Source organism: Saccopteryx bilineata, chromosome 10 (assembly GCF_036850765.1).
Source record: "Saccopteryx bilineata isolate mSacBil1 chromosome 10, mSacBil1_pri_phased_curated, whole genome shotgun sequence".
NCBI lineage: Eukaryota > Metazoa > Chordata > Mammalia > Chiroptera > Emballonuridae > Saccopteryx > Saccopteryx bilineata.
The window spans coordinates 6,795,639-6,810,928 of NC_089499.1; the positions used below are offsets into that span (position 1 = coordinate 6,795,639).

General features: G+C 47.5%; 1 protein-coding gene across 2 annotated transcripts in view; it reads left to right on the plus strand.

The window, feature by feature from the left end:
- Positions 1-5,471: 5,471 nt before the first annotated feature.
- PRKAR2A (protein kinase cAMP-dependent type II regulatory subunit alpha) overlaps positions 5,472-15,290 on the plus strand; it is a 69,195-nt gene continuing 59,376 nt past the window's right edge. The window contains exon 1 of one of the 2 annotated variants that reach the window (XM_066244369.1): positions 5,472-6,004. In XM_066244369.1, the coding sequence (XP_066100466.1) occupies positions 5,752-6,004 (253 nt within the window). In that variant the 5' untranslated portion in view covers positions 5,472-5,751. The remainder of the gene's footprint in view (positions 6,005-15,290) is intronic. The other variant, XM_066244367.1, reaches the window with a different exon arrangement.

The following is a 15,290-nucleotide window of genomic DNA, read 5'->3' on the forward strand; positions in this document are numbered from 1 at the left end:
TATTTTTACAGTCTGTGCTTCTGAATAACTTGCCCTTTGAAACAGCTTCTATTTTAAAATGGAATGTTTTGATTCCTTGATGTTAGTGGTGGTAGATTCTTTTACTACTCTGGGTCTTCAATAGATGTGAAGTCAAATAGGGAAGCCCCTGGAGGCACATTTGTGAAGGGAGCGGAGCACATGGTGAGTAACTCCCTCCTGGCTGGCGCTTCCTTTTTATTATGCACTTTGAAATGCCACCTGTTCTGAAATACTCCTCTCTCCCCGATAGAGTTAAAGATGGGGGAGAGACTGGGATCTTCCCTTCTCTCACAGACAGCCTTAAGTAGAAGCCAGGCAGTGTTTGTTAAAACAACCAGCCAGTGATAACAGCCTCTCCCAGACAGAAAACTGAGTATAATTAGGTCAAATGTGAAGGACAGGGCAGGTTGTTGCAACAGAAGCCTATTAGAGGCCATAGTAGCACCATTTCTGCTGTGAAGTCATACCGTCTCTACCCACAGTTCTTTTCCTACAGTTCTTTTGAGGCTGAAACCTTCTATGTCTTTTCTAACCTCTTCAAGGGTTTCTTGTCCCAGTAGAGCCTGAGCTCTACGTCGATCAGGCGTCCCTGATTCAACTTCCGCGCAGTGGGATACTCCTGCTTATCAGCTGGGCTGGCAGCCTCTTCAAGACTACTCTTTTTTTTTTTTTTTTTTTTTTTTTTTTGTATTTTTCCGAAGCTGGAAATGGGGAAGCAGTCAGACAAACTCCCTCATGCGCCCGACCAGGATCCACCCGGCATGCCCACCAGGGGGCGATGCTCTGCCCATCTGGGGCGGCGCTCTGTCACAACCAGAGCCATTCTAGCGCCTGAGGCAGAGGCCATAGGGCCATCCCCAGCACCCGGGCCAACTTCGCTCCAATGGAGCCTTGGCTGCGGGAGGGGAAGAGAGAGACAGAGAGGAAGGAGAGGGGGAGGGGTAGAGAAGCAGATGGGAGCCTCTCCTGTGTGCCCTGGCCGGGAATCGAATCCGGGATTCCTGCACACCAGGCCGACGCTCTACCACTGAGCCAACTGGTCAGGGCCTTCAAGGCTACTCTTGCGGCGTTTATGAAGATGCTACTGATAAGTGCCGACACTAACTGCCACCGGAGGAAAAACACAACTGATACACAAATTAGTTGCTAGATACACACAGGCCATTTATTACTCACAAATCCTTTTGGCGTGCCTGGGTACAGCTTAAGGGAGCCCTGTCGGCATGTTCCTCTCAGCTATCTTTGGTCAGAGCTCAGAGCGGTATGGAGACAGTCCACATGTTCACTTTGGAGTCTGGACGACTACTGCAGCAGGGGGCTCCTCAGCTTTAGTACCTTTTCTGACCAACGCCTTCTAACAGGTGTCAATCTATGGGATTATCACCTCAAACCACCTCTTTGGGAGTTCCTCGCAGGGAACCCCTTTTATGTTAATCTACTGAAATGTTACATCAAACCATATTTTAAGATGTTCTTATTTACGTTAACTTACAAAGTTATGACATCAAGCCACTTCTTATGTATGTATAACTTCACACACACACTATATTAATTCCTATTCAGACAGCATAACTTTATTTAATTTTAATATATCTTAATTACTTTTATATATCTTCCATTTTTCTGTTTTTTATATTTCTATATATTTAATTACTATAACATTATATTACTACAACACTTGTCATCTCTTCACCCCCATGTAACTCCATGTTTAACGGGTAGGGATTTTTACCCTCAGTTTCAGATGTGGAAATCAAGGCTCCAACAGGGTAAAATGACCTGCCAAGATCGTTGGCAGGCTGATAACAGAGTGGGGATAGGAGAGTGGTATCTGAATATCCACAGGCCTGAAGAAAGGCTTGTAATGCTATCAAAGGCTGTCTGTACTGCAGGGTCAAAGCCCAGGCAACTGGCCTGTGAGCCAAGCCAGGGATGACACAGAGTTCCAGTGGGTACTGGCAAAGTCCCTGGGCCAGGTGCTCCCAAAGGCTCCTTTTTCTGCTTTCTCTGCTCTGGTCAGAATGCAGGCCTATGACTCTAGCCAGGCTCTCCCTTGCTTCCCAGGTTCTGTCCTTGTCCTGAGGTGTCTTAGAGGCAGACTAGGTCTGCTGCAGAGATTGACACTTACTTTCTTGGGATACAGTGTCCAGGGGAGGCAGGTGGCACACAGGTACAGTAATAGGTGACCCAGGAATTGACTACTCCCAGGAGTAGGATGTTTGTTTTTAAAAAAGACTAGACTTGCCCTGGCCGGTTGGCTCAGTGGTAGAGCGTCGGCCTAGCGTGCGGAGGACCTGGGTTCGATTCCAGCCAGGGCACACAGGAGAAGCGCCCATTTGCTTCTCCACCCCTCTGCCGCGCCTTCCTCTCTGTCTCTCTCTTCCCCTCCCGCAGCCAAGGCTCCATTGGAGCAAAGATGGCCCAGGCGCTGGGGATGGCTCTGTGGCCACTGCCTCAGGCGCTGGAGTGGCTCTGGTCCCAACATGGCGACGCCCAGGATGGGCAGAGCATCGCCCCCTGGTGGGCAGAGCGTAGCCCCATGGTGGGCGTGCCGGGTGGATCCCGGTCGGCGCATGCGGGAGTCTGTCTGACTGTCTCTCCCTGTTTCCAGCTTCAGAAAAATGAAAAAAAAAAAAAAAAAGACTAGACTTCCTGAACCTAAAGCAGTGGCCTAAGGGGGAGGTATTATGGATGCTGAAGAGGGCAGAGAAAACAGCCCACTTCCTCAATCCCTTCTGCCCCCTAGAGGCTCATGAACACTTCTAAGACAAAATAGAAACTGAGGATGGTAAATACTAAGTGAGCTTGGGAGGACTGGACCAGGGGGGTTGGCATGCAGAGGTGGTCAGGTGAGCAACAGGACCCAGGAGATGAGTGCAGGACTAGAGTGGCTTAGAGAAGTGGCCCTTTTGGGCCAAGAAGAAGGAGGAGTTCCTGCTGGGGTTGAGCATCTCCCACCCCCCACAGTAGGCAGAGGGCTTTGGAGGGCAGAAGGTGTGTACATTAAGGGGTCTGGGCCAGGAGAGTACCTGAAATGTACTGTTTCATTAGAAATAGCAGTTGGTACCTTACCCATGCTCATTTCTACCAGATCCACTGCCGTGGGGCTAAACATGTGCCCCACTTGTGTTTACTGTATCCAGAGTTGTAAACGTCTCAGAATTGGTCCCGTTGTGTCCACGGCAGCCTGTGGTTGGTGAGTGGCAGTTCTTCCAAGATGTTGAGTGCCTGCTGGGTAGTCAGTAGGTTTGGAGTTGAACTCCCGTCAGTGCTCTCGGCCTCCTCTTCTCTACGGTGGGCCCATATTTCTCTTGTTTTTGGGGACTCTACTCTTGGCCTTTTTCACCCACCCTCATTTGCAGCTGTTTCCTAGTTCCTGGCTGCCTGTGGTTTTTGTTTGCCATGCTAACCTCCCCAGTGCTGCAGGACAGGCTTGAATAAAGGCAGTCCTAGAGGGTAAGGGTAGAAGGTGTGGAGCTCAAGCCCCTGGTGTTCTCTTTTATTCCAGGGTCCTCTTCTTTGGCCAGCTTACCTGGGATACATTCAGGAAGCCCTTTGGTCTACACTTCCTACTGAAGGGTTTTCCAGAAGGGGAAGATGCTAAGGGAGAGGAGCCAAGTTGGGCCTGGAGGCTGGCTGTCTGTTCCTACTCTGAGGCTAGTCTATGGACACAGGTAATGAGCCTCATTCTCTCCGGGTCCGAGGATACCTTTGAATGCCATGTTTGCTGGCTGGCTGGCCAGGCTGTGGGGCATCCGGGAACAAGCCAGACTACCTTGGCACAGGCTGATGGGAGTGTTGCTTAGAGCAACTGGCAGAACCTACCCACACCCAGCTCATCAGTCCTGGAGTAGCCTCCCTCAACCCTATTCTGTAATTGAGGTCAGAGTCCTAATTGTACATGTGCCTATCCCCCTTTAAAACATATAAACCCTGACAAATGAGCCAACCAGGGAGTGAAGTTGTGATTTTACTTTTCCAAAGGGTTGGTTGGAGGGTTGTTTGAGTGGGGGCAGATCCTCAGGTGTGGCAGTGCAGGGGGAGTCACACCCAGGTTTCCCGGCTGTGGGCTGACTACTGGAAAACTTGAAAAGGTTGGTTTACCCAATAACAGAGAAGAGTTGAGGAACCCTGCCTCTCCAGTCCCTCACTGCCTGTCTTTAATGAGGTCTACATATTCTGACATCAGAAGCACAGCTTTGAAGCAAAAAGCAAAGCATCCTAATTCTGAGACTTTGAGCAACAAGTTGGATACTAACCTTCCCCTCACAAAATTTATGGTCCAAGACTCCTTCCAGGGGTCAAGGAACTTGACAAGGGGGACACTACTATTTGGAATCACAGGCCTGCCTAGCCTAGAGCTTGGGTGGCTTCTGCACCAGCTGGACTAAGCTTCTGGGTGTGTGCCAAACAAATATGAGAGATCCTAATGAGGATTTTAATTAATGCTGGGTAATTACCAGGTGGAACTTAACCATCCCAAATCAAATGTCTTTCAGGTTCCCACGCTTATAGCTAGTTGCTTTCTCCCAGCAAAGAGGAGGACTCTGCCCCATGTCCATTGGGATTTTGGCCAGTACCTAGACTGTGGTGGCATGGACATCCCAGGAAGGTCTTTTCCTTTTCCTGTTGACTTCCAATCTGGTGTGCGTGGAAGGGGGTAACTTGGGAAATAGACTGGCTCTCCAGTTTGCCTATGTCCATTCCTCAGGGGAAAGGATCAACACTGCCTTGTGGTCTGCTCAACCATCAAGCAGTGCTGGCCCAGGGCCCAAGTGGAGTGTGGGGACAGACAGGACATGCAGCCCTAGTCCTGGGTAGCCTGGTGGGAGCGCTCCAGAGGAAGATCAGGCACTGAGGTCATTCCTGCAATGGCCTTATTCCCTGTTCTCAAGGTACATGTTTGGCCTTCCAGGCTTCTTTGTCTGCCTGTGGCTCCCAAATTACTATAACGTTGAAACTCCTACTGTGTATAAGGCCTTCCCTGTTTGACATCTCATAGACCTGACAGCCTTCTGAGGTTCATGTGGTCATTCCACCCTGCAGCCGGGGTGAACCTGACTCTACCAGGCCATTGCTCTCACTGTCTGCTATGCCCAGATGACCTTCCTCCAGCTCCTAGTCGGATCCTGTCCAGGCCTCTGAGTCAATTTGAAGTCACCCCCTAAGGTGGGTCCTCTCTCCACCACAGCCAGAACCACACTAAAGCGGTAATGTGCTCCCTGGGTTGTGGTCCCTGGCGCCTGGTAAATGCTGGCAAACAGGAGGCTCTTAGCGTGTGTTTAAAGAATAAATAAAAGGTCTTTATGACCTAGGTAAGAGACACTAACGACTCTCTTGCGGGTAGACCACTCCTTCTGGCGCCTCTAACCGGGACTGGCCAGGGCGGGCGGCCCAGCGGCGCACGCGCACTGAGGGCCGGCGTTTGGCGGGGACGCGCACGCCCGCGGCCGCGTGCGTCACAACCCGGGCTTCTGTCCCGACCGTCCCGCCTATCCCGCCTATCCCGCCGGCCCGCTGGTCGGTCCCCGCGGCGGCGGCGGCGGCGGCGGCACCAGGCCGGCCGTACTAGCTGCGTAGGGTCGCGCGGCCCGGAAAGGCGTAGCCGGGCGGAGGGCGGCGCGGCGCTTGGAAGGCCGACCGCGACCGCGCGTGAGGAGAGCCAGCGGACGGCGGTCGCGCGGAGGCACCGGCGGCCGGGACCCGCCTGTCCTCACTGCCGCCGCCGGCATGAGCCACATCCAGATCCCGCCAGGGCTCACGGAGCTGCTGCAGGGCTACACCGTGGAGGTGCTGCGGCAGCAGCCGCCGGACCTGGTCGACTTCGCCGTGGACTACTTCACCCGCCTGCGCGAGGCCCGCGCCCAGGACCACAGCCCGCCCGCCGCCCCTCCTTCCGGCCCCCGGGACCTGGGGCTCGGCCTCGGCCTGGTCGCGGACGCCGACGCCGACAGCGAGTCCGAGGAGGACGAGGACTTGGACGGTAGGCGGCGGGCTCGGCCGGGGTTCGCGGTGGGGGAACCGAGGGAGCCGGGCCGGCGGTTCTGGAGGGCTGGAGGGGGCTGCGCGTGCCTGGCCGACACCCCCGGGTCGGGATCGTGGCGCCCCAGAGCGGAGTGAGTCGGGACGCCCCCGCCGCCGGAGGGGCCCGCGTGCGCCTCTGCCGAATCCGGCCCCGCGGTCCCCGAGCCCCGGAGCGGAGTGAGTCGGGGCGCCTCCACCGCCGGCGGAGCCCGCGTGCGCCTCTGCCGAATTCCGCCCCGTGGTCCCCGAGCTCCGGGAGCGCACAGAGTGAGTTGTCAGATCGGCCTCCCAGACGACGTGCGCGCTTTCCGTCCGCGTGGTGGCGCGGGGCCCGCGGCCTCCGGGCCGCACGAGCCCTCGCTTCTGCCGGTCTGAGACCCTTCGCCTGCCTCCGCTCCGGAGATGGGCACCCGCACGCCCCCTGACTCGTGCTTAATAACCAGGACGGCACCTGAGTTTGGAAAGAATTTATTTTGTGAAAAGTTAATGGGAAAAGCTTTAAGTATAGTCAAAAGTAGAGAGAAAAGATGAGTCTCTAAATGCCATCATCCACTTTCAACAGTTTCAATATCTGTCAACAAAAATTTCATCTATACCTTTTTTATTTTCCCCCTTTGCTGAAGTATTTTTAAAGCAGATCCCAGTTAGGTCATGTCACAGCTACATACTTGAATATTTATTTCTTAAAATATGGACCCTGGGAATACATGCATAGTTTTTAATCTGGCTAAAACGATTGGACTAAATTTGGTGAGGGCAAACAATAACTGCTTTGTTTAACACATGAAAAGAAGACAAATAACACTTTGTACATCAGATGTAAGTAAATAAGTTCGTCAGAAAGCAATTCTATCTACCTCGTTTGCTTTGACACTAGAATTGTCCTACTTTTTTTCTTTTTTTTTTTTTTTACAGGGACAGATAGAGAGTCAGAGAGAGGGATAGATAGGGACAGACAGACAGGAACGGAGAGAGATGAGAAGTATCAATCATCAGTTTTTTGTTGCGACACCTTAGTTGTTCATTGATTGCTTTCTCATATGTGCCTTGACCAAGGGGGCGGGGCGGGCTACAGCAGACTGAGTAACCCCTTGCTCGAGCCAGCAACCTTGGGTCCAAGCTGGTGAGCTTTTGCTCAAACCAGATGAGCCCGCGCTCAAGCTGGCGACCTCAGGGTCTCGAACCTGGGTCCTCCCAGTCCGATGCTCTATTTATTGCACCACTGCCAGGTCAGGCTGCCTACTTTTGAACAACTTCTTTATTTATTTATTTTATTCATTTTAGAGAGGAGAGGGAGAGACAGAGGGAGAGAGAGAGAGGAGAGACAGAGAGAGAGAAGGGGGGGAGGAGCTGGAAGCATCAACTCCCATATGTGCCTTGACCAGGCAAGCCCAGGGTTTCAAACCGGCGACCTCAGCATTTCCAGGTCGACGCTTTATCCACTGCGCCACCACAGGTCAGGCAAGGCTGCCTACTTTTGAACAGCCAAAATTTAACAAAATAATTAATACATTTGGGAAACAAAGATAGAGACATAGTGTTATTAGATTATATTGGGGAGGAAGCCCACAAAAAAACCCTGTTTCTGAGTTGGATCCATGTTAAATCATGGTGGCAAGGAGTTAATTATTGGCCGTTTCTGTTGTAAGCTTCAGTGTCCTGGAAAATGTCCCTAAGTTTATTCATGCTAAGAGCAGAAATTGCTTTTCTGTGTTTTCCTTAACTTATTGTACTTAAATTATAGGTTTTCACGTTAACCCTAGAAATCAGGAATTGTTATTTCCCAAATCTCTGCTACAGATTTGCTTTGTGGTCTAAGACAACTTGTCAACGCTGGTTTCAGAGTTATTTATCTTTAAAATGGGATGGCAGCAACAACCTCTCAGGGATAAATATGTTTTGTTTTGTTTTGTTTTGATAAATATGTTTTTGAAAGCTTTATTTCAAGAGTGACTCCTACATTGATTTCACTGTCATATTTATAAATCACAGAGTTGTAACCTGCTTTCCAACTTATTTTTCTGGTCTCTCTTTTTTTTAACATTTTGAAATTATGACTTTTTAAATTTTTCCATTGATTTGAGAGAGAGAGAGAGGGGGGGGAAGGAGAGAGAGCAGCATCAACTCGATCCACTTAGTTGTGCACTCAATGGTTGCTTCTCATCAATGGCCTGACCTTGGTGTGCTGGAAGTACCTCTATCCACTGAGCCACCCACACAGGGCTTCTTTCTTCTTAAAAAATTTTAGATTGACCAGGCGGTGGTGCAGTAGATAGAGCATCAGACTGGGATGTGGAGGACCCAGGTTCGAAACCCTGAGGTCGCCAGCTTGAGTGCAGGTTCATCTGGTTTGAACAAGGCTAACCAGTTTGAGCCCAGGGTTGCTGGCTTGAGCAAGGGGTCACTCGGTCTGCTGTAGCCCCCTGGTCAAGGCACATATGAGAAAGCAATCAATGAACAACTAAGGTGCCGCACGAAGAACTGATGCTTCTCTTCTCTCTCCCTTCCTGTCTGTCTGTCCCTGTCTCTCTCATAAAAAAATGAAAAAAATATTTTTTAGGATTTATTTATTCATTTTTAGAGAGAAGAGGGAGGGAGGAGCAAGAAGCATCAATTCTCATATATAGGCAAGCCCAGGGTTTTGAACCAGCGACCTCAGTGTTCCAGGTTGACACTCTATCCACTGCACCACCACAAGTTAAACTCTTTTATTTAGTTAGTTAATTTATTGACTTTTAGAAAGAGAGAGATAGAAACATCGATTTTTTTGTTCCACTTGTTTATGTATTCATTGGTTGATTCATGTATGTGCCCTAATTGGGAATTGAACACACAACCCTGCCATATCTGGACGATTCTCTAACCAATTGAGCTACCTAGCCAGGATAATGGCAGTTATTTAATTTAAAGGGTAATTTAAGATATTTCTTCTTTTTTTTTTTTTTTTGTGACAGAAACAGAGAGAGGGACAGATAGGGACAGACAGGACGGGAGAAAGATGCGAAGCATCAATTCTTCATTGCGGCACCTTAGTTGTTCATTGATTGCTTTTTCATATGTGCCTTGACTGGGAGGCTACAGCAGACTGAGTGACCCCTTGCTCAAGCCAGTGACCTTGGGTTCAAGCTGGTGAACTGTGCTTAAACCAGATGAGCCTGCCGTGTTCAAGCCAGCGACCTCAGGGTTTCAAACCTGGGTCCTCTGTGTCCCAGTTCGACGCTCTATCCACTGTGCCACTGCCTGGTCAGGTTAGATATTTTTTCTTTTTAAAAAATTTTTATTTATTAATTTTAGAAGGAGAGAGAGAGAGAGAGAGAGAGAGAGAGACAGGAACATCAGTCTGTTCCTGTATGTGCCCTGACCAGGGATCAAACTGGCAACTCTGCACTTTGGGACAACACTCAAACCAACTGAACTATCGGGGTCAGGGCTAAGATTTTACTTCTTTATACCCTTGATTCAAAGCCTTGTTTTTTTTACTTACTTGATTCTAATAAATGTGAATGTTTAAGGTGAAGGAAAATTATCTCTCTGAAATCTGTTACAGATTTTTCTGATTTATCTCTCTGTTGGCCATTTTGAATGCCACGGATATATGAAAGAGAAGCAAATGCATTTTTCTTTCTTTTTAAAATTTACTGATTAATTCTAGAGAGAGAAAAAGAAGCATTCATTTGTTGTTCCACTTGGTTGTGCATTCATTGCTTGCTTCCCCTAAAAGCCCTAACCGGGGATTGAACCTGCAACCTTTGTGTTTCGGGAGGATGCTATAACCGACTGAGCTAACCTGCCAGGGCCAAACACATTTTTAAAAGGTTTAGACCTTTTGGGGGGAGTTATTTTAAAAATATATCAACTATTTCATATTAAAATCTTTTATCTAGAAATGAAGGAAAAGGCGGCTTATTGGATCTTCTTTCAAGTCTCAAAACTCTTTAGTGTCTGATAAGAGATGATAAGCTATTTCTGGATTTTATTGGAATTTTTCATTTGTTGCTCTTAGAAACTTCTTAGTTACTTTCTTGAAAAAATAAAAGCGGCCTGACCTGTGGTGGCGCAGTGGGTAAGGCGTCAACCTGGAAACACTGAGGTTGCCGGTTCAAAACCCTGGGCTTGCCTGGTCAAGGCACATATGGAAGTTGATGCTTCCTGCTCCTCCCCCCTTCTTTCACTCTCTCTCTCTCCCCCCTCTCTATAATGAATAAATAAAAAAATCTTTAAAAAAAAAAAAAAAAAAAAAAAAAGAAAAAATAAAAGCAATTAAAAGATCATTATGTTGAAAAATATCAGAAGCAATTATAGTAATGTAATAATATAATACTAACTTTTGTATTATGGTTTCTGGAGATAGCCAGATATTTAAAGTCAATAGTTAAATGATTTAGTTATCTTGGATTTTTTTTTTTGTTTGTTTGTTTGTTTTAGCACGCACGAGAGAGACGGACAGACTGACATACAAGAAGGGGGAGAGATGAGAAGCATCAACTCATAGTTGTGGCACCTTAGTTGCTCATTGATGGCTTTCTCATATGTGCCTTGACCGGGAGGCTCCAGCCGAGCCAGTGACCTTGGGCTCAAGCCAGCAACTGTGGGGTCATGTCTATGATCCCACGCTCAAGCTGGCGACCTTGGAGTTTTGAACCTTGGACCTCAGCATCCCAGGCTGATGCTGTATCCACTGTGTTACTACCTGTCAAGTGGGGTTATTTTTTGTTTGTTTGATTTTAATTTTATTGAGGTGACACTGGTTAACATAATTATACATTTCAGATGCTCAAATCTACAGTACATCTCTTTACACCTTATTGTGTGTTCATCCCCCAAGTCAAGTCTTTGTCACCATTATCACCCCTATGCCCTCCTCCACCCTCCCGCAAAGGTGGGCTCCCTTTTATGGTGGCCCTTCCTAAGGAAATATGATTATTAAAAACAAATTAGAGGACACTTATTCACAACACAAAATATTCATTCTAGCATTATTACAAAAACTGAGCTTTGCTAATGCGTTTTTAGTAACCTACAGGCAGCTTTTGAAATGTTCTCATTCGAAGGACCAAATGCAGTTGGGGCTGTCATCACATACGTGGGCAAGGACAGGTTGGGCATATGTGCCTGTTCTAGAGACTGTGTGAGGAGCTTGTTTTCATTGTCTTCAGCACAGAATAGCCTTGGTTTATAGCTCTGTCGAAGGATGAGAGACTATTTCAGGGTCAAATGTCTACTCAGTAATTATGGATTAAAACTTCAAATAAAAGCAACTTTTTTTTTTTTTTTTTAAATTTTTTTTTTTTTTTAGAGAGGAGAGAGAGAGAGAGAGAGAGAGAGAAGGGGGAGAGAGGAGCAGGAAGCATCAACTCCCATATGTGCCTTGACCAGGCAAGCCCAGGGTTTTGAACCGGCAACCTCAGCATTTCCAGGTCGACACTTTTATCCACTGTGCCACCACAGGTCAGGCCAAAAGCAACTTGAAGGAAACTGATAAGGGGAATATTTTGCTCAGTAAGAGTTTTGTTATAATTTTATTTTATTTATTTAATTTTTAAATTTTATTTTAGAGAGTGAGAGAGAGACAGAAACATCAATTCGTTCCTGTATGTGCCCTGACTGAGATTGAACCAGCAATCTCTGTGCTGTGGGATAATACTCTAACCAAAGGAGCTATCTGGCCAGGGAATTTTTTGTTATACTTTTAGATTATGTGGCTCTGGAATGAAATTAGGTATTGGCACAGCTACAGTTTACCTCTAAAATCATGTCATCTGCCAGGACTGTTTTCATATATTTTCTCTCTTTTTTTTAACATTTATTTATTGATTTTAGTGAGAGAGGAAGTGAGAGAGAGAGAGAGAGAGAGAGACAGGAACATTGATCTATTACTGTGTTTGCCCTCACAAGGGATTGAACAGGCAACCTCTGTACCTCTGTGCTTTGGGACGACCCTCTCACCAACTGAGCTATCCAGCCAGAGTGGGATGATTTCTTGTCACAAAAGAGACATCGCATCTGTTTGGTGATGCTCCAGTGTTTTTTTTCTAGGGATCACTAGATAATTCTTAGAATATGGTTGATACCAAATTTTAAAAACGTTGTTAGTCTGGTAGATGAGTAATATCTAAGATGCTAATAGATAAGAATGGAATATAGTGCCGTAAAGTGAGTGGGCATCAGTGGTCTTGGGTTTTTTGTTTTTTCTTTTTTTCTTTATGTTTCTCTTTATTTTTGTAAATTGGCTAGGGAGTTTTAACAGTTTGTTTTTGTTGCATAATAAAGAATGTGTCTGGCCTCTGTCCCAGATTCCTGGAACAGAGCTTCTAAAACTCTTAGAATTTCCTAAGTGTAGGAGTGTTTTTGTTATTCATAAGGGCCTTGGATCACACCTGACTTTATGTTAATGAGATGATTCAGGATGGGGTCTGGTCACCAGAAATACCAGCCATGTAGGGGGTTTGGAGCTTTGAGCCAGTCTGACCTTTGGGGAAAGGACTGGGGCTGGAGTTTGAATTTAATCATGTGGCCCATGAGTCAATCAAGCATGCCGGTGGAGTGCAACCCCAGTAAAAACTCTGAACACCAAGTCTTGGTGGAGTTTGAGCTTCCTAGTTGGTGAACACATTTTTTTTTTCCTGAAGCTGGAAACGGGAAGGCAGTCAGACTCCCGTATGCGCCCGACCGGGATCTACCCGGCATGCCCACCAGGGGGCGATGCTCTGCCGGTCTGTCTGGGGCGTCGCTCTGTTGCGACCAGAGCCATTCTAGTGCCTGAGGCAGAGGCCACGGAGCCATCCTCAGCGCCCCGGCCATCTTTGCTCCAATGGAGCCTTGGCTGCAGGAGGGGAAGAGAGAGACAGAAAGGAAGGAGAGGGGGATGGGTGAAGAAGCAGATGGGCGCTTCTCCTGTGTGCCCTGGCCAGGAATCAAACCCAGGACTCCTGCATGCCAGGCTGACGCTCTACCACTGAGCCAACCGGCCAGGGCCTTGGTGAACACATTTATGTGCACCCCGATTCCATGAGAGGAGGGCATGTTTAGGACCCTTACAGACCTCACTCTGTGTGTTTCTTCATATGATTAGTACTGATTTGTATCCTTCATACAACTGTAATTTTATAAAGTACAGTGCTTTCCAGAGTTCTGTGAGTTGTTCTAGCAAATCAAACTTGAAGAGTTGTGAGAACCTCTGAATTTGTAGCCAGTTGATCAGAAATGTGAGTGGTCTTGGGACCTCCAAGGTGGAGCTGGCATTTGAAATAAGGTCAGTCTTGTTGGGACCATGTCTTTTAACTGTCTGATGCTACTCTGGGTAGTTAGCAGTAGAATTGTATGGAAGTACATCAGTTGGTGTCCGAATAGTTTTATGTACCTATTCTCTTTTTTTTTCTTTATATCGGAAAAATTTAAATATAGCTAATAATAATAATAATAATAATAATAATGTTAAATCAACTCCCATGAAGGCATTGCCCAGTCTAACAATCATCCACCTTTGCATTGCCTTTAGAAAAATTCTTAAACAAAAAGGTAAGCAGCACAGAATAGGATTCAATAAAAAGCCAGTGTCGTTGCATTTCTGATGCCCAGGCTCAGTGCTGCTTTCTCTACCAGACAGGCTGCTTCCAGTTGATCCCCCAACAGTCCTTCATGCCCAGCAAGGTGCCCATTCAGGGCTACCTGCTGTCCAATCAGGATCTAAACCTAACTAAGCTCAGAGATGACTCTGAAGAGAACCAGCTTTTTTTTTTTTTAATTTATTTATTTATTTTACAGAGACAGAGAGTGAGTCAGAGAGAGGGATAGACAGGGACAGACAGGAACGGAGAGAGATGAGAAGCATCAATCATTAGTTTTTCATTGCATGTTGCAACACCTTAGTTGTTAATTGATTGCTTTCTCATAAGTGCCTTGACCGCAGGCCTTCAGCAGACCGAGTAACCCCTTGCTGGACCCAGCGACCTTGGGTTCAAGCTGGTGGGCTTTTCCTCAAACCAGATGAGCCCACACTCAAGTTAGCGAGCTCGGGGTCTCGAACCTGGGTCCTCTGCATCCTAGTCCGATGCTCTATCCACTGCGCCACCACCTGGTCAGGCGAGAGAACCAGCTTTTAAAGCAACAGCTGGCTATTCTTTCCTAAAGAAAGAGTGCAATGCCTTTAAAACTAGGCAAAGCTAGTGGCCAGGCTCTGCTGGACACCCAGAGCAAGTGCTACAGTGACTTTGGCCTCCTTTCCCTGGACTGTGACCTTGAACTCCTTCCTCCCGCTGGTGGTTCCAAGAGAATGAGGGAGGTGAAGGGGAGTGTGGGGTCCAAAGCCTTTACCAAATGGGTTCTCCCCAAGGAGTGGGACTTCCCCAGTTTGCACAGCTTAAATTAGCAAGAAGCAGAGAATCCCGCCTGAGCAGGCAGTGGCGCAGTGGATAGAAAGTCGGACTGGGATGTGGAGGACCCAGGTTCGAAACCCTGAGGTCGCCAGCTTAAGCACGAACTCATCTGATTTGAGCAAGGCTCACCAGCTTGAGCCTAAGTATATACCTATTCTCATTCTACATAAATTGGGCCTAGATGTGAGTTGATGAAAAGATATATACCAGAAAAAGAACATGGCTTTTAGTCCTTTTCAGACTGAGTAATAGAAAATCTTTTTTTTCAGTCCATTTATATTTAGTGTCTATGTGTGCCAATGTCTGTACTAAAAAAATGTTAGGAAAATCCCCATCCCTTCTTAGGAGCTTTTAGTGTGATATAGTAGACACATGAGATATTTTTTCTTTTTTTGTGTGATAGAGACAGAGAGAGGGACAGGTAGGGACAGATAGACAGGAAGGGAGAGAGATGAGAAGCATCAATTCTTCATTGCAGCACCTTAGTTGTTCATTGATTGCTTTCTCATATGTGCCTTGACAGGGGGGAGGGGGGCTACAGAGCGAGTGACCTCTTGCTCAAGCCAGCAACCTTGGGCTCAAGCTGGTGAGCCTTGCTCAAACAAGACGAACCCATGCTCAAGCTGGTAACCTCAGGGGTTTTGAACCTGGGTCTTCTGTATCCCAGTCCAGCGCTCTGGCCACTGCGCCACCTCCTGGTCAGGTTCTTTTCTCTTCCCTCCTCCTCCTCCTCTTCCTCCTCCCTCCTCCCTCCTCCTCCTTCCTCCTTCTTCTTTTTCTTTTCTTTCTTGAGATAGAGAGAGAGAGAGACTCTTCCACGTGCCCAGACCAGGATCCACCCGGCAACACCAGTCTAGGGCCGATGCTTGA